The sequence below is a fragment of the Vanessa cardui genome, chromosome 23 (assembly GCF_905220365.1).
Source record: "Vanessa cardui chromosome 23, ilVanCard2.1, whole genome shotgun sequence".
In the NCBI taxonomy this organism is placed as follows: domain Eukaryota; kingdom Metazoa; phylum Arthropoda; class Insecta; order Lepidoptera; family Nymphalidae; genus Vanessa; species Vanessa cardui.
The window spans coordinates 7,206,162-7,226,419 of record NC_061145.1 but is presented as its reverse complement, the minus strand read 5'-3'; the positions used below and the strand labels follow the sequence as shown (position 1 = coordinate 7,226,419).

General features: G+C 37.0%; 2 protein-coding genes across 2 annotated transcripts; one reads left to right on the top strand and one right to left on the bottom strand.

The window, feature by feature from the left end:
- The first annotated feature begins 486 nt into the window (after positions 1-486).
- On the top strand, positions 487-19,131 carry LOC124539686 (dosage compensation regulator). The gene is made up of 23 exons (XM_047117011.1): positions 487-793; positions 1,090-1,337; positions 1,436-1,683; positions 4,428-4,601; positions 5,029-5,108; positions 5,531-5,713; positions 6,357-6,451; positions 6,547-6,669; positions 6,850-6,998; positions 9,338-9,464; positions 10,054-10,203; positions 10,864-11,008; positions 11,839-11,942; positions 12,384-12,617; positions 13,481-13,636; positions 14,127-14,257; positions 14,695-14,864; positions 15,296-15,489; positions 16,089-16,203; positions 16,695-16,846; positions 17,227-17,418; positions 18,090-18,248; positions 18,624-19,131. The coding sequence occupies exons 1-23, from the start codon at positions 715-717 to the stop codon at positions 19,056-19,058; spliced, it is 3,843 nt and encodes a 1,280-aa protein (XP_046972967.1). The 5' UTR covers positions 487-714; the 3' UTR covers positions 19,059-19,131.
- LOC124539688 (dynein light chain roadblock-type 2-like) lies at positions 19,110-19,840 on the bottom strand. Its single transcript, XM_047117012.1, has one exon. It carries the CDS (start codon positions 19,563-19,565, stop codon positions 19,272-19,274), a length of 294 nt encoding a protein of 97 aa, XP_046972968.1. The 5' UTR covers positions 19,566-19,840; the 3' UTR covers positions 19,110-19,271.
- Between the last annotated feature and the right edge of the window lie 418 nt (positions 19,841-20,258).

Genomic DNA, 20,258 nt, shown 5'->3' with positions numbered 1-20,258 from the left:
TGTTATAGTCATTTTCTCTTGATAAAAAACTATTTATTTCATGGAACATATATTCTTAATATCGGTGCAAAACTAATTTCACAGAACACTGATTTTTTAACTCCTTACATATTTTTATGTAAGAAGTCGTTTGTCATTAAAATGACTTATTATCTTGGAATAACTTACACTATTATTACTATAAACATGAATAAAAGAATACAATTAATATGAAATAAAGTAATAAATATCTGATCGGCAAAGTTTAATATAAATTGTTTATGACACCGATAAATTCATACTTTTACTAAGTTAAGTCAAGCCAAGCGTTTAGAAAACACTTGGTTCCTTTCCGATACATGAAACACGAATTTCCAATTATCATAGACTCAGAATATTCTTTATCTTACTATCTATGGCTATTTTGACAGATCAATATACATCTGAAGTCTGAACTCTGAAGTGGGGATCATATCGAGCCTGGAAATTTACCAGCTTATGAGCTTACCAATTTTAGTGTAGTTAGACTACAATAATTTTAATTATAACTATTCCTTGTAAGGCTCAACAAAATAAGATAGTGGAGAGTCGACAAAAGAGCCGACTGGCTACTATCTAGCCGAGCCAGTGCCCTTTTATTTGAATTTAAGTTCTATTTATTTTCTGTACATTGAGTTTATTTAAGAAATAAAATTTAATTTTTATGTTATCTCTCATTGTCAACGTTTAAAGTTTATGATGGATGTGAAATCTTATTTGTTTTCGTGGGCATCAAAGAAAAGCTTAACACCGGCATTTGATATTCGCGCTACTGGTAAGAGATAGTTTTATATGAGTTTTATATGTTATTTTATTCAATGAAATCATAATTATTTATAATATGAAAATAAAAACTGCAGCATGAATTGAGGTGCTAAAAAATATACAACAATAATAACATAACCTAAAAATGCATTCAGAAATGAAAGTATTTTTGTGCTTATTTTATTTCAGTTTATGGTATGTCATGATACAGTACATGTAGACAAATAAATGTGAAAGGTTTACTGTTTATATAAGTGTGTAGAATAAAGAACAATAATTAGTTCACAAATTTTTCCTTCTTTTAAGGTCCCAAGCATCGTCAAAGATTTCTTTGCGAAGTACGTGTTGATGGCTATACTTATGTCGGAGCTGGTAATTCTGTGACAAAAAAAGAAGCCCAAAAGAATGCTTCACGAGATTTTCTCAACTTCCTGGTAAGAACGGGGGAAGTGGCTGCCAATGATGTTCCTGCAGATGTCCAAGTAAAAGTTGATAATGAGGAACAGAGTCAAGGAAATATAATTACTGAACAACAGAACAGACCTGTTTTTCAGGTAAAATATTCTGTTTTATTATTATTAACCTATTTTATTTATGAAATTGGTAAAGCTTTTTGATTGCTTTATTTTTGAAACTTTTCTTTACCCTTTAGGATGGCAAAGGTCCTGAGAGCATGGGTCAAGCATACCAAGCTTACGGTGGTGAAAGAGAAAACTTCACCTACATAGATCGTCTGCAACAGCAGAAGAATGTTGAAGAAGCAGAAGACCTGGATGTCAATGCCAGTCTTCATGGTAACTGGACAATGGAAAATGCAAAATCAAAACTTCACCAATTTATGCAAATAAATAAAATAAATGCAGACTATGTGTATAAAGCAGTGGGCCCTGATCATACAAGGTATGTCATTCATTTTATGTGCTATCTACAATAAAATAAATAAAAACATTTATTTATATAGTCATATGCTTTCGAAAATATATTTTTTTAATGAAAATTAAATATTCTGTAATATTTGTCTATATATAAATACTTATTAATTAATTGAATTAAAAAAATATATGAATTAATGACATTGTTGTCAAATGAAGCAAGCGAAATATGGCAGAGTAGATAAAAACCATTGCTTACTATTAGTGAAGGCTTGCAGTAAAAATAAGCAAGTCATAGAACACATATTACAAAGTACATTTGCCATATGAGTAGGTTGTAGCATTGTTTCATATCCTGTATCAAATGACTTGTACGAGTCAATTTATACATATTTGAATAATAGTTTACCTTTAATAAAATCTGTAAAAATACATAATATGTAAAATTTTATTTAAATTAATTGCAACCTGCATTCAATAAATCATTGTCATACTATGGATATGTATTTTTAGAATTATGAATTTGTAGATAATGAGCAATATGTAAACATGCTTATTTATACTCAATGCTTAAAGCATACATAGTATTTAAATTTATATTTATAATAATTAATAGCCTTCTTCGAATTATAATTTATGACTAATATATCAAGAAATAACCAGCTTTTTTTATTTAAAATAAGAAAAGTAACATCTAATATGTAATTCTCAGATAATAATTAATAAATTCATTTTCTTTCCACAGACTATATATGACAGTTTACTCATTTTAAAATTTGTTTATTCATACTTTTAGGCTGTATGCTTGCTAAATATATATTGTGACGTAGAATATGGCAATAAATGTTTAATACTTTCAGTTATTATGAACTCGTAACTATCAGCTTATCTTCTAATATAGTTTAATTTAAGAGAAATAATTATGATATTTAATTTTTATTTTATAACATCTAAATATGATCTTTATGCTATGGTGCTGTTAATATGTGATGCATTTTTGATCATGTCATTTTAATTTTTTTAATATACAAGGTTTAAATTTGAAAGCAACTTTTAAGTTGTTTATCTAATGTTTATCTATCGTCTATTAAATTTTAAATAATAAGTTTGAATGTTCACATACTTATGTTACCAATTTTGTTCAGAACATGCAATTTCATACATGTTTTACTCAAATCTGCCTCAATAATAATTACATACACTAGTTAAAATAATTATTCAGAAGTTGCTCTACCTCAAATTTTTTTCTTGTATATTATAAAATTATTATTATTGTAACTAACAATTATCATAAAATTATAAATATCATATTTGCGATTTCTGTCATTCCCGCAATTCACATTATTTGTGTTTATTATTTATTTTTTAATTGCCACTGTTTATTCACAATATGAATAATGAATGGCTAGAATAGTTTTGTAATAAGTCTGGGAGTGAGGTTGAAATTATGAGATATATGTGCTTTACAGATCGATTGAACAGCGAATTTTAGTGCAATTCTGCACTGAAATTCGTTGAAAGCAATGAATAATTTAGATAACAACTTTTAAAGTAGTTTAATGCAAATAAATTCATTTTATATGAATTTAAATGTGTAGAATAGAAGCCAAAATTGCGAATAAAATGCAAAGTTGGCTTCAAAGTGTAAAAAAATGTAAGTGCCATTCAAAACATATCTAAGACGGATTAACATAATGGAAACTCAAAGTGAGTATTGAGTGATGTTTACTTGGAAAACTCACTCACTACTAAAATTAAGAGTTACGATTGGAGATAACTTTGATGTGATAAACTTACTAAGTCTTAGATTGTTTTGGGTGCAGGTATTTGGTCTCTGTACTGGCGCCCATTCGGCCACACTCCCAGACATATATCACTGGTCTACATTTATTAACGGTGAGTAATACACGAGAAACGTACGCAATATTCATTTAAACAAACGTTTTTAAAGAGATTTTTATAGTACTCGTACTATTGAAAATATGCACATCTAGTAATTGCCCGCGATTTTGCGTCAATGTTAAAGTGTTGGTTGTCATTTGTTAGACAAAAAAGTAACCTATGTCCTTTCTTGGAGGGCAACTTTTCTTCATACCGAATTTCATCAAAATCGGTTCAGTGGTTTGGTCGTCAAAGAGCGACAGACAGACAGACAGAGCTACTTTCGTATTTATAGTATTAATAGAGATATGTGTTTTTATGTTACTTACTAATTTTATGACGTAAAGTAAAGTAACAAGTAAAGTAACAGCCTGTAAATTACCCACTGCTGGGCTAAGGCCTCCTCTCCCATTAAGGAGAGGATTTGGAACATATTCCAACACTATGTTCCAATGCGGGTTGGTGAAATGCACGTGGCAGAATTTCGATGAAATTAGACACATGCAGGTTTCCTCACGATTTTTTCCTTCATCGCCGAGCAGGAGATGAATTATAAACACAAATTAAGCACATATATATAGTGGTGCTTGCCTGGGTTTGAACACGAAATCATCGATTAAGATGCACGCGTTCTAACCACTGGGCCATCTGGACATTAAACGTCACAGACTCAGAATCCTTATAAATATCATATAACAAAGCAAAGAAGTATTTTTTACAAGCTTTGTCAAATTTTGTAATATATTTTTTTACCATTGTAATACGATTTTACAAGCACCGGCCGGCTTGAAGACATTTAAATAAAGTATTCTAAATTAAATTAATATCGCTGTTAATTAAAATAGGTCGTCATTGCTATTTTTAAATAATAACTCGATAATCCATCAACAGGAGTTTTTGCTGTGAGATGTCTATATACGTTCGTCAATTAGGCCGCAATGTGACCGGTCGTGAAACTGCTTCGAATAAACAAACCGCCAGCAAGTCTTGTGCTCTGTCATTAGTACGTCAGCTTTACCATCTCGGTGTGATTGAAGCCTTCAGTGGAACATTGAAGAAGGACCGGTATGTGTGAAACCAGCTTATAATTTTCGATTATTTTTTTCGAACCTTGTCAGAGCTGTATGCAAATTATATATCGCATATTATTGTTCTTTTTTTAGTACAGTCAGAGTAAGAAAACCTTCGTCAGTTTGCAAATTAATTCCTTTATCAAGTCTTAAACTCTTAGTACCTTTTGAATCTAAACATCAAATAATTGCGACGCAACATACCATTCTCAATCGGTAGATCAGATTAACGCTCATACTGGACACACGAAAATAGATCTTAAGGTGACGAATCTTTTCTTACACCGACTGTACATTACATTAAATACAAAAAAATAATTCCTCTAGCTAGCACAGTAGAATACAAAAACACAATTTGTTTTTCAAAATTTTATTCTAAATTGTTGACTGAATATAAAAATTGATTCATGTTGAAATTTTAGATCCTCCGAAGGTATTATGAAGCCATATAAAGTGGCTATTAGTCCTGAACTCGAGAATCAATTAGAAGATGCACTACAAGGTACAATCGCTAATTAGTTATTTTTATTATTTAATATTACCAGGGCCGTATTTAGGGGAGGGCAACCGGAGCAACTGCCCTGGGGCCTCCACATCACTGGGGGCCACAGTTTTCAGCAAGTTAACAAATACCGAGATATAGTCAAATTATGATAATGTTATTATTTAATATTTTAAAAGTTAACGATACAAGTAAATAAATCATAGTATTTAATAAATATTTCAATTCTGATTGAAATAAAAAAGTAATTAATTCATGATAATATAATTATTAGGTTGTTCACGCTTCTGTTTATCTAGGGCCCCCACTACTTTGTGGCCCGGGGGCCTCCAGACCTTTAAATCCGACTCTGAATATAACGAGAAAACTTTAACAAATAAATGAAAACATTGTAATGAAATAATAACTAAAACAAATTTCAGCATTGAACATAGAACCGGTGGATGTGACAGCTCCTCAGCCAGATCAAGCCGAGGGGCAGGGAGTTACGTTGCTGCAAGTTGATAGAGTGAAAGCTATGAGGGAGGTGAAGCCGACACCCTCGGGGGTGGTGTCCTGGTCGCCGCCGCAACCGAACTGGAACGCTTGGACGGGTTGCAATATCGGTAAGCATATGACCAGCTACTATAAATAGATTAGCCTGTTATATTTTCGCTTTTTCTATTTAATGAGTCTTGTTACAATACCACTTGCTTTTTGGTTAAATAGGCTATTTGACTGGTTTTTAAAATCCATTTTATATTATTTAGTAGATGTTAAGGAACCCAGTAAAAGTTTTTTTATTTTATTTCTAGTACATATTTGCCGAAAAATATCATATTAAAAATTCCATATTTAAATAACAAAGTAAAAGGTAATTTGGACAATATGGCGCTGCAATGGGGTCGGTGACGTCACTTTGCTGTATTTTAATCTGTGGTACATATAGTAGAAAAGCAAGGTTTACAACAAAGTGCCTTCGTCATAAGCCCGGCCAATCAGGAGCGTTTTGTGTCACGTGACAAACGTTTGAAAAAATGCATTTTATTTATTGATTTTTGAATAAATTAACTATTATTTTCAAGTTCCGTCACTAAATAACTATTTTTAAACTCATAATATACACTGATTACAATAATTCACGATTTATTTTTCGCATTGTCAAATAGCCTATTCCGTAATATTGTATGAATTGAAAGGGAACAGGCAAACTTCCCTATTTAAAATATTAATCATATATATTTACTGTGGGATATATTTTAATTTTAGACGAGGGACCTTTGGCCACTTCAAATTTGGATGACATCAGCAGTGATTTGGAGAAACATCATCGTAATGTATGTCAGAACAGTGAGCTTTATCAGGTTAGTGTTTGGAAAAAAAGACATGATTTATTTAAAATTAGTATATTTTTCTGTGTCTAAATCTATATAACAAATGAATTAATTTGTTATTGCAGGAGAGCGTTCGCGAAAGAGAACAGCTACCGGTTTATGCGATGCGTTCACAGATCATGGAAGCGATTAACGAGAACCCCGTCATCATCATCCGCGGTAACACTGGATGCGGTAAAACCACTCAGGTTCGTTCATTTTACTGAAGTGATATTTTGGGATACAGTTCAAGAGTTTTTACCCAAAACTTTGTTACAACAAACCGGTAGTTTTTTGTTTTTCTTTTTGAACTGATAATTACTATCGGCTTGTGTAAATATGTCTGAAGTACAGAATCTTAAATTGATTATGCTCGCTGCACCCACCAGGTGTGTCAGTTCATCCTGGACGACTACATCGCGAGCGGGCAGGGCGCCTGGGCGAACGTGTGCGTGACGCAGCCGCGCCGCATCTCCGCCGTCAGCGTCGCCGAGCGCGTCGCGGCCGAGCGCTGCGAGGAGCTCGGCAACAGTGTGGGGTGAGCATTGCCGAGTGTGAGTGTGTGCGTGTGTGCGTGTGTGCGTGACGCAGCCGCGCCGCATCTCCGCCGTCAGCGTCGCCGAGCGCGTCGCGGCCGAGCGCTGCGAGGAGCTCGGCAACAGTGTGGGGTGAGCATTGCCGAGTGTGAGTGTGTGCGTGTGTGCGTGTGTGCGTGACGCAGCCGCGCCGCATCTCCGCCGTCAGCGTCGCCGAGCGCGTCGCGGCCGAGCGCTGCGAGGAGCTCGGCAACAGTGTGGGGTGAGCATTGCCGAGTGTGAGTGTGTGCGTGTGTGCGTGTGTGCGTGACGCAGCCGCGCCGCATCTCCGCCGTCAGCGTCGCCGAGCGCGTCGCGGCCGAGCGCTGCGAGGAGCTCGGCAACAGTGTGGGGTGAGCATTGCCGAGTGTGAGTGTGTGCGTGTGTGCGTGTGTGCGTGACGCAGCCGCGCCGCATCTCCGCCGTCAGCGTCGCCGAGCGCGTCGCGGCCGAGCGCTGCGAGGAGCTCGGCAACAGTGTGGGGTGAGCATTGCCGAGTGTGAGTGTGTGCGTGTGTGCGTGTGTGCGTGACGCAGCCGCGCCGCATCTCCGCCGTCAGCGTCGCCGAGCGCGTCGCGGCCGAGCGCTGCGAGGAGCTCGGCAACAGTGTGGGGTGAGCATTGCCGAGTGTGAGTGTGTGCGTGTGTGCGTGACGCAGCCGCGCCGCATCTCCGCCGTCAGCGTCGCCGAGCGCGTCGCGGCCGAGCGCTGCGAGGAGCTCGGCAACAGTGTGGGGTGAGCATTGACGAGTGTGAGTGTGTGCGTGTGTGCGTGTGTGCGTGACGCAGCCGCGCCGCATCTCCGCCGTCAGCGTCGCCGAGCGCGTCGCGGCCGAGCGCTGCGAGGAGCTCGGCAACAGTGTGGGGTGAGCATTGCCGAGTGTGAGTGTGTGCGTGTGTGCGTGTGTGCGTGACGCAGCCGCGCCGCATCTCCGCCGTCAGCGTCGCCGAGCGCGTCGCGGCCGAGCGCTGCGAGGAGCTCGGCAACAGTGTGGGGTGAGCATTGCCGAGTGTGAGTGTGTGCGTGTGTGCGTGTGTGCGTGACGCAGCCGCGCCGCATCTCCGCCGTCAGCGTCGCCGAGCGCGTCGCGGCCGAGCGCTGCGAGGAGCTCGGCAACAGTGTGGGGTGAGCATTGCCGAGTGTGAGTGTGTGCGTGTGTGCGTGTGTGCGTGACGCAGCCGCGCCGCATCTCCGCCGTCAGCGTCGCCGAGCGCGTCGCGGCCGAGCGCTGCGAGGAGCTCGGCAACAGTGTGGGGTGAGCATTGCCGAGTGTGAGTGTGTGCGTGTGTGCGTGTGTGCGTGACGCAGCCGCGCCGCATCTCCGCCGTCAGCGTCGCCGAGCGCGTCGCGGCCGAGCGCTGCGAGGAGCTCGGCAACAGTGTGGGGTGAGCATTGCCGAGTGTGAGTGTGTGCGTGTGTGCGTGACGCAGCCGCGCCGCATCTCCGCCGTCAGCGTCGCCGAGCGCGTCGCGGCCGAGCGCTGCGAGAAGCTCGGCAACAGTGTGGGGTGAGCATTGCCGAGTGTGAGTGTGTGCGTGTGTGCGTGTGTGCGTGACGCAGCCGCGCCGCATCTCCGCCGTCAGCGTCGCCGAGCGCGTCGCGGCCGAGCGCTGCGAGGAGCTCGGCAACAGTGTGGGGTGAGCATTGCCGAGTGTGAGTGTGTGCGTGTGTGCGTGTGTGCGTGACGCAGCCGCGCCGCATCTCCGCCGTCAGCGTCGCCGAGCGCGTCGCGGCCGAGCGCTGCGAGGAGCTCGGCAACAGTGTGGGGTGAGCATTGCCGAGTGTGAGTGTGTGCGTGTGTGCGTGTGTGCGTGACGCAGCCGCGCCGCATCTCCGCCGTCAGCGTCGCCGAGCGCGTCGCGGCCGAGCGCTGCGAGGAGCTCGGTAACAGTGTGGGGTGAGCATTGCCGAGTGTGAGTGTGTGCGTGAGCATAACTGACTGAGCGTCAGTGTGTGCGTGAGCATTACTAACTGGAAGCCAGTGTGTCCATATCGCATCTCATATGGTGCGGTTGAGAGGAGCTAGGCTGTTGCCTGTTGTGTGGGGGAGCACTACATTAGTGTGTGAAAGAGAGTAGATAAAAGCGATATTGTACGTGAGCATGCGTGTATACATATGACCTGTGTGTAAGTATAAGGACACATACCAATAAAAATATGTATGTTTAAGTAAAGTAGGCAAGCTATGTACTAGTCAGTGAATGCATATTTCTATCGGAATTTTTAAATCTGCCTATGCGTATAGCGTGTAACTAACTACAGAGTAAGTGAAAAATAATAATTCTGCGTCTCGTTTTTTCAGGTATTCCGTGCGCTTCGAATCGGTGCTGCCTCGACCGTACGGCTCCATTATGTTCTGCACTGTCGGCGTGCTCTTGCGAAAACTGGAAGGTGGGCTGAGAGGTGTCAGCCATGTATTAGTGGACGAGGTTCGTTAATAAAGCGGCATTTTGTACAAAATTAAAAAAAAACGACAATTTACTGAGCTTTAATTTTAAAGAGATCTTTGCAAGGGAGATAAACACTGGTTAAAAGTAATAAGACATTCGACATTCAATCAACACTTTACATATACAATTTGGTGCACATCGACAAATTCCCCTCAATATCCGATGGGAAGGATTATCTGATCCAACTGTAAAAAGTTCAATCGCAGCACCAAATACTTTAGCCGCTCTCAAAGAAGCAAACAATGCCATGTTCTGAAGTCACCAAATAACATCAATAATATAATACCAATAAGTTTTTATTGGAACCTTAGCAAATTAGGGGTTAACAACTGGACTTTAAAAGTCTTGTCTTGGCATTTAGGAATTTTAAATATTATCTAGTCATATAATTTCTCTGAACATAAAGATTGATTTATTTTATATTCAGGGTAACATCTAAAAATTATGTAATATACAAACATATATATGTATATATATCTGTTCACGAAGCTTCGTGCCTCCAAAATTTTTATATTGAAAATATCATAATAAAAAATTGTATATTAATATTGTTTTGTTTACACTACAGGTCCACGAGCGTGACGCGGACACGGACTTCGCCCTGATCTTACTCCGCGACATGGCGCACACTTACCCGGACTTGCGTATCATCCTCATGTCGGCCACCGTCGATACGACCCTATTCGTCAACTACTTCGGAAACTGTCCTGTCATTGAGGTAAATAACAGCATTATCATCTATTGTAACCATTGATTAAATTAGCAGGAGGAATAAACGTAAACAAAACTTACAATTACATAATGTTCTATACAGTAAGCTATAATATCTCCGCTAATTTATATGCTAGAAACTGTTCTCATTAACTTATGTGATACTTTGAAAGTTATGTTTACAACGTTGCTGAAACCCAAAACGTCATTTTTGCACAGATCCACAATGAATATATTTATATGTTTATATTATAACATATATTTTTAAATTTTAGATGTCAGGTCTTAGTTTTTTTTTCTTTATATATATTTATCTTTATTCTTCCTACCATTGGTATTAAACATTTATCCGTACATGAGTCTAATTGTAACTAATGCACCTATTAGTACTATTATTGTTACTTCAGAAAAGTACACAAATACTAGGTTAATCTTACAGTTGAATACTTAGGCAAATAGACATTGTCAATAACAACCTAACTATCGGATCTAAGGTTGCTTTGTAGTTGTTCAATGAAAACAATATCTATAAATAAAACACTTGTCTATGGCTATTGTCTTGAGAAACAAAATAACCATAGACAAAAGGTTACAGATAGATAACGTAAGCTACTTAATGAAGCATGATAAGTTATTATTGAAATTTATTATTGTATTTTTGTTGCAGGTCCCTGGTCGTACGTATCCAGTGAAACAATATTTCCTCGAAGATTGCGTGGAACTGACGAAGTTCATGCCATCACCAGATACCAGGAAGAGGAAATCATCAGGGAAGAAGGCGTCCAAAGATGACGACGATGATGACGATGACGGTATGATGATTTGACAAATTTAAATACATACAATAAAATAGTATTAATTATATTATATAGTGTGGAATACCAATTTGGGAAATTTTTCAGTGTTTGTTTATTTATCACTCTATTCCACTTAACCAATGAATTTAAGGAAATTTGATATGAAATAGGTTTGAACTTACTTATTTTTATTTTAGTTACTTTTTATGCCTAACACCTGACACAAGCTTAAAAAGTAAACATAGTTGGGGTTAGCAACTAGTTTTATATCAAGATTAGATAAGTTTTTGTTGGATACAAGTGTGCTAGATATTCACCCGATACATGTATTTCTTTGAACACTAAGTATGAGTTCAAATGTAAACAAAAATGTACTTAAGTATAGTAGGACACAAATTAGATGTAGCATCGGAAAATGCAATGGAATGAAATTAAAACCGATTACTACCGATTTATACAACCAATAGAAATAGCTCCCTATCGCGCATGTCGACGCTATTCTTCGCTATAGATTCGCGCGTCAGAGAAAGCAAGTGCATGTAAATCCACATGTCAAATTGACGAATATATTAGGTCATATGATATTACAAGTTATTACGTTTGTGCAAAGATCATATTCGCATGAGAAATAAATATTGATAATTTTGTATAGCGTACTTAATTCGGATGTGATCGGTTTTACGAATTTTGCCGATACGACATCTAAGTTGTGTTGTACTATATATATGAAATTTCATTGTTGCTTGTTAGAGTTCAACCCGCATTCTGAGTTTAAGATATGCTCTAATAACGAGTCATCTCAGCTCCAAATAATTTATTAATATGTTCTAATTAATTAAATTCAGGTGATGGTATGGAGGAAGAAGAAGATCTGAATAAAAACTGCAAAATCGATAACAACTATTCGACTCAGACTGTGGAAGCCATGTCAAAATTATCTGAAAAAGATGTGAGTATTGTTAATAATATTACTTTTAGCTTTTTAAGTTAAAATAAAGAGTGTTAAACATCTCTACTAATAATAATATTATAAAGGCTTCCAAACCACTAAACTGGGTTTAAGTGACATTTGGTTTGAAGCGACCTTGAACATAAAGGAAGGCTATTTTTTATGGTTGAAACTTGACAACCAAATACCTAAACGCGAGTGAAGTCATAGGGGACATCTAGTCTGATTATAAAGATGTAAATAAGTATATGCTAATGTTAGTATTGTGTTACTTTGGTTAGTATGTAAGTCAGTGTAACTACAGGCTTAAAGAACATAACATGATTTAACATTTACCATCAGGTAACCAATTTGACAGACTGCCTTCCTTTTTCAAATTTAATAAAAAATCATTGCCTGTATTATATTAATATTTAGTGAACAAAACACTTTTATTTTCAGCTAAGCTTCGAACTCATTGAGGCTATCCTACTTTACATAAACAATTTGGGTGAGGAGGGTGCAATTTTAGTATTTCTGCCGGGCTGGAACCTCATATTTGCACTGATGAAGCACTTGTCTCAAAATAAAATATTCGGAAATACCGATAGGTATGTGATACTGCCCTTACACAGTCAGATACCAAGAGATGATCAGAAGAAAGTGTTTATAACTCCACCACCAGGACTTACCAAGGTAATATTTACTTTTTAATTTACTTATATTTATAAAGTGCTTTATAATTCTTTTAACGCTTTCTAACTTAGTCTGGATTTCTTAACGTCCGGTTACACATATTTTTATTTAATCATAAATGTATTAATAATGTAAAGATATTATAATAATTAATTGTAAGAAAGTTTAAAGGTGAATTTTGTAAAGGAAAAGTAAAGGAAGTTAAATTTAATATAAGGTATGTTTTATGTATAGACCAGACCTTAAAACATTGTATGACACCAAGTTTTATGTAATTAAAATATTACTGAGTAATCTATAACTATACTTTGTTCGCGTTAAGAATGCAGTGAGTTGTCATTGTTTACCGGCTTTATTCCGCCCCCTGACCAATCAAATCTTTTTTAACAGCAGGGTGAAGGTGTATGCATATTTGTGTTAAAATTCCAACAAATTGTATTTGTTTTAAAGACTAAGTATAATGAATTTAAAAAATACACATTAAAATAAAAAATCGAATCGGGGTGTTTAATCAACAATATTCTTAACACATCATACAATCGTTTGCGAATTTTCCCATCGCAATGTAGAAATTTACATATTTTGACATAACGTCATCTAGTAGCTATAGGTTACATTAATTATTACGTGTACAGCTTGAATAAATTAAATATAAATATATAAATAAACAAAATTTAAATTATAAAAATAAAAATATCAGTTAATAATTAATTAAATGTGAACTTGACTTTGTAATTTGAAAAGATTTGATTGGTCAGGGGGCGGAGTCAGGCCGGTAAACAATGACAACTCACTGCATTCTTAACGCGAACAGACTATAGTAATAACATTCTTGCAAGTTAAAAAATTATACAATATTTCAGGTGATCCTATCGACAAATATAGCGGAAACATCGATAACAATCAACGATGTGGTCTACGTGATCGACTCCTGTAAGGCCAAGATGAAGCTTTTCACATCACACAACAATATGACGTCATACGCTACAGTCTGGGCCAGCCGGACTAACCTTGAACAGGTACACTACCCATAACAACAACAACAACAACAACAACAACAGCCTGTAAATTCCCACTGCTGGGCTAAAGGCCTCCTCTCCCTTTGAGGAGAATGTTTGGAACATATTCCACCACGCTGTTCCAATGCGGGTTAGCACACACATGTGGCAGAATTTTTATGAAATTTGTCACATGCAGGTTTCCTCACGATGTTTTCCTTCACCGCAGAGCACGATATGAATTATAAAGACAAATTAAGCACATGAATCAGCGGTGCTTGCCTGGATTTGAACCCGCAATCATCGGTTAAGATGCACGCGTTCTAACCACTGGGCCATCTCGACTCTACCCATAAAGCATAAGATTATATTAATACTGTAAAGTGATTAGAATGACAACATTTCAAAAATACTTTCAAGTAAACTCTCTTAGTGTTTAAGCTATAGACTAATGTGTAGTATTTGTGTACATCTTCTACGATTTTATTGCTAAATGTAACTTATGTTTCAGCGTAAAGGCAGAGCCGGTCGAGTCAGTCCCGGAGTATGTTTCACGTTGTGTTCTAAAGCGCGCTTTGACCGCCTTGATGAACATCAAACAGCTGAGATGTTCAGGACACCATTACACGAACTCGCTCTCAGGTATTATTAAAACATTTCTTATTGTGTTACCTAATATGTATATATAATTTAAATAAAACTAATTATGACGGGTAGACCGTCTACCCGTGACCACGAACACTGAAAAGTACTCGAAACGTCGGGATGTTTAAAAATAATTAATATACGCGATTCATCCGTTATAATTAGTTTTATTTAAATGTGTAATAATCGCGAAAATTTGAGACAACATTATGTATATATAATATAAAGATTATTTAGCACTACAATCTGAATATATTAAGTGCTGTTTCATAACGTTATCGTTTTCAAATAACGTGATGATCATCACCGCCCATACATTAACTTTTACTTCTTACTTACTATCAGGTGCTAAGTTCGCCCTTGCTTCAATTAATATCTTTAAAAAATAATTTACAAAAGTTAATTTTATAATAATTGTATTTTTTTTTATCCAGCATTAAATTGTTACGTCTCGGCAACATCGGTCACTTCCTATCCAAGGCGCCAGAACCTCCACCACTGGACGCTGTCATTGAAGCCGAAGCATTACTCCGTGACTTGGGCTGTTTGGATAATAATGACGCACTTACTCCCTTGGGAACCATCCTCGCTAAACTACCTATAGGTAAGATAGCTGTTATGATTATGTGTATAATGTTTAAGTATCTGTTTGGTAATCGATCAAACCCTCTTATAATAATAAAGATCCTTAAGTCCTGAATCGAGAGCGGAGAAAGTTGCCTGTCTAAGTAAAACTTCTGTCGTCTGTTTGATTCGCAAACTGTGTTCGAAAATAATGACATTATTTTATAGCTAGCGACCCGCCCCGGTTTCGCACGGGTGCAATACTGATACTACATATAATACAGAATTTGGTTATGACATCACATTACAAACTTTAAAATTAGCAGTATTTCTTTACTATATTGTCCTCTCGAATCATTCTATCTATTAATAAAAACCGCATCAAAATACGTGTCGTTATTATAAAGGCCATAGGGCCAGAGAAAGCTCCTTTGTTTTATACTATGTAGTGATATTTGATGTTTTTTCCAGAACCTCGTCTCGGTAAAATGATGGTACTGGGTTTCATACTGGGAGTGGGTGACGCACTTACCACCATGGCGGCCAACTCTACCACGTTTCCCGAGATCTTCGTCGTGGAGGGCAGGAGGAGACTCAGTGGACACCAGCGAGCACTTGCCGGTGAAAGGGCTTCGGACCATGTCGCTATGCTTAACGCTTTCCAGGTGACTCAATCATTTATTACAAATACTATTTTAAGGAGCAGAGATGGCCCAGTGGTTAGAACGCGTGCATCTTAACCGATGATTGCGGGTTCAAACCCAGGCAAGCACTGCTGATTCATGTGCTTAATTTGTCTTTATAATTCATCTCGTGCTCAGCGGTGAAGGAAAACATCGTGAGGAAACCTGCATGTTACAAATTTCATAGAAATTCTGCCACATGTGTATTCCACCAACCCGCATTGGAACAGCGTGGTGGAATATGTTCCAAACCTTCCCCTTAAAGGGAGAGGAGGCCTTTAGCCCAGCAGTGGGAATTTACAGGCTGTTACTTTTTTTTTCTGTCTTTGTTACTTCTTTTTGTCTGTTTGTTACGTTTTTACGGTCAAATCACTAAACCAAATTTGATAAAATTGCTATGAAGCAACCATGACCCCACTAGTAATGACATGGCTTATTTTTTATACCTAACAGAAGACGACCCTTCAAACGTTAGTCCTTCAAAGTCCAAGGCGATAATTTTAGTTTAAAATAAAACTGCTTACGATGAAAATATTAAACGTAAAACTGTGATGTTCACGTCTGTGTAATGTAATTTAAAGATGTGGGAGAGAGAGCGCGCTAAAGGCGACGACGCTGAAATACAGTGGTGTGACTGGAAAGGTGTGCAGCAGACAACGCTCCGCGTCACCTGTGAGGCCAAATATCAGCTGATAAGTAAGTTTTTGAATCAATTAAATATCAAAAAAGTAATTATTTACCAAATAATATTTAACGGAGCAGGCATGTCCGAGCCCGTTTTTAAAAAACATGAGTTTCGATCTTCAACCATTTTCGGTGGTATGGAATAAAACTCAGGAAATAATCCTCTCTGATTTATTCCAATATGAGACAGAAATTCGTGGTTTCGCGCCGACATATTCAAAAATATAAACAAAAAAATGTCTTAAGATACAAATCCATCGAATGTATTTGTTACTATATAATTAACAACTTATTATAGACTAAAATAAATTGTTCTTAAGGGTTTATTTTGCAGAAGATGCATCTATTGTAACTTGTTTTTACATGTATTTTTTATCTAAAATATTTTATACTAAATACCTTAAATATGTATTGCTTTACTGAAGAGATGTAATTACTATTTATAAAATATTATTAATATCCTTAACAAAAATAAATTAATATAATATATTAAATGATTTCAGATATACTGACAACATCAGTAGGTTTCTCAGAGGAATGTTGTATACCTCAGAGATGGAATCCCAACGTACAAGACCCAGTATTGGACTTGGTTATTGCCCTTCTTTGTATGGGCCTGTACCCTAATGTATGCTTGCATCAAGGGAAGAGAAAGGTTAGTGAATTACTTTTGATATTGATAACTAAAAAACAATACTAAAATATGCAACAAACTTTTTGGCTATTGGTACATTGACTATTAATTGTGAGATTAATCCTTCATATTTTGATTATTTATATAATATTTTGATTATTTATTAAATATAAATTAATATTATTAATCTCAGACAACTTTTGCCTTTAATTCTAACTAGCTCATTGGTTAACAGTGATGTGAAAGTACTGGGTTCAATCCTGGTATCTTTAGCTATTGTGGTACATATTTTTGCATACATAGTAATATATAAAAATCAAATAAAACCATTTGATTCCTAATAAGTTAAAAGTGCATGGCAAATTAATATGACTATTTACAATTATATTAATTGTTTCTAGGTACTTACAACTGAAGGCAAACCAGCTTTGATTCATAAAACGTCAGTGAACTGTAGCAATCAAGAGCAGAAATTTCAATCACCGCTGTTTGTGTTCGGTGAGAAAGTGAGGACCAGGGCCATCAGCTGTAAGCAGACTACTATGGTGGCACCACTTCACATCTTGCTGTTTGGTAGCAGGAAAGTCGAATGGGTAAGTTATCTCAATAAGTTTTATGAAAATGAAAATCCCAGGAGCTTCCATCTAGAGACTAAAAAAAAGTTGATGATAATATGAACCACCAATTGGAAGAAGGGAATAAATTCAAAAATTAGGAACGGAGATAATAAGAACTTCATAACTTTTTGTTTTCAACTTATAAACTTATAAGACATCAATGATTATTAAGAAAATATCGATCCCGATTTACTCACCGACGGACCTGCCTTAAATGTATAGTATTTCGCCCTACGTCTAAAGAATGTAAGAGTGTATAAAAGTGAATATGTCGAAAAGTGGCGTTTATTCCCTTCTTCCAATTGGTGGTTCATATTTTCTCAATGTTTAAATATCTATATGTGAAAAAATAATTACAATGCATGTTGACTTGTTTTTGTTAGGATCTTCCTTCTCATCTAGTTTCCTTTAATTTATTACTTGTATTATTAACTAGTGAAAATGGAATTATATTTCTCTCTAAAGCATAATGTAGTGTCCGTGTCTTGTTACAAAGAGTTCCGGGTCTTCATATCTCTCATTATCAGCTAACATAAGATTATAAAAAATTAAAAGCGCAAAGAAAATTAATATCCATTATAAAATACCTGTATTTATTATAACATTAACCCTATTTTATTTTTATTACGATGCTTAATATTTTCTAGATCGAGAACATGGTCCGTGTGGACAATTGGCTCAATTTCGAAATGTCGCCGAGAACAGCCGCGCTGGTGACGGCTTTAAGACCCGCTATAGAGAAGCTGGTAGAACGAGCGGCGGCCGAGCCGGACGCTGCCTTAAACTTCTCACCGGAGGAACAGAAAGTAAGTCATAAGACTGTAACTATAAAAAAATAGGAATTGTGCCACTTCTTTGTTGTGGTAAAAATAAAATGGCTCATAATTAATAAAATTCATAATTAGGCCGACCTTTAAACTTTTAAACTCAGAATTAAGTTTGGTTGTAAACAAAGAATCCGTGTTGATTTAAAATCGATTGAGAAAGAGAAATGTCAAAATCACAGAATGATAAACAAGCCTTGGATTCACATTTTGCGATAACATTCGGTTTGTTTCTAGCTCTCTCAATACAACAATGTTATTCAACTTAGATACTTATATTAACGACTTTAATTGGAAATCACAGAAAGAGACTGAATGGTTCATTCCCGTTACATGTTATCTTATATTCTATTACAGGTCATTAATTGCTTAAAAGAACTTTGCATTATGGACGCCGGTGATTACAATATACCGCGAGACGCGCCGACATTTTCATTCAGACCCGACGGAGCTAAAAGAGGTGCACGAGGCTGGGGAACGAACGGTCCAAGAAACCAGGGGGGATATGGCAACCAAGGTGGCTTTGGGAATAGCGGCGGTTTTAGTAACAGAGGCTTCGGATCTAGTGGCGGGTTTGCAAGAGGTAGTGGAAATAACGGGTTTGGAACTAGAGGCGGCTTTGGAAGTCGAGGTGGTTTCGGTAGTAGAGGTGGCTTTGGAAATAGAGGCGGTTTTGAAAGTAGAGGGGGCTTCGGGGGAGGTAGAGGTGGTTATGATAATGACTTTGGGAACAGAAGAGGTTTCGGACATCGAGGTGGTTTTGGAAATAGAGGCGGTAACCGCGGTTGGTAAAGTCATTCCAAAGTTCTAGTTTTAATAAAGGAAAAGTGTCACTATGTCTAAGAAATAAAAAGGTTTCATTGTATTCAGATGTAGTTTAATTTATTCAATCCTATGAAAATAATTTAAGAAACAGTACAATAATATTATGAATAATAAATAAGATGAAAAATCGTATATTCTATTGTACATTTTCAATTACAAATAGAATATACGAAACCTTGGTCAATCAGCTGGGCTCTGAACTACTATTAAAATAAAATCTTTATCCGGTGCCACCATAACTTCGCTTTTCATGCTTCTAATGCGGAGAAATGTTAAATCGTTTGAAGGATCTAGATCTCGTACTACAGCCTTCGCTTTGTCTACTAGGGCACTCATTAAACCCGCATATTGGACTGATACATGATTATCTAATGTTGTTTTGATTGGTATTCCTTCTCCGTTAACAACAATGACTCCTACGACGCCTTTGTGCATGGACAGTTTGCGAACAGTTTCCTCTGCTTCGTTCGCCATATTATTTAATAAATCACCAAATACAACTCAAATATTTAATAAAAAAATGTAATGCGTGCTTAGTGACAATTTGAAGGAACAAAATTATTTTGACATAAATGACAAATTTAATTTTAGAATTGCATTTAACTAAGTCATCACTGAAAATCTATACATAGACAAACAGCCTACTGTTATGCTTATCTTTTATCACGAGATTTACTTTAACATAACAAAATGTAATTATTACGCAGTCGCAACCTTAAAAATTCAACTCAATTTATATATGAGATATAAAAACTACATACGAAGATCTAAAAAAGTTCTTAACGGCTAAAAAGAAGCAAAGACGTTTACGTGTGTTGTATATTGTTTAATAGGTGGAAGGCCTTTTTAATTATATTGTTGTTATAAGTTTAACGATACACTTGCAAAATACTTAGTAGATACTTCACGATTAAATCAATCTTGATTTAGTTTTATATAGTTGGCTTAACCGAGATAGTTCTAAGCTTTAATTATAGTAAATCTACTTAAAGTTCCACTGACTTGAATACAAAACATAATAGCTAATTTTAGTTAGCTTATATAATTAATTTGGCACTATGGAAGATGCAGAGTTGTCTTCTGAAACTATTGTAAATCCTATGCAGACGAAGCCTGGATTCAGCAATGTTTATTGTGTATTGTGTAATATTTCTGAGAGATTTTTTG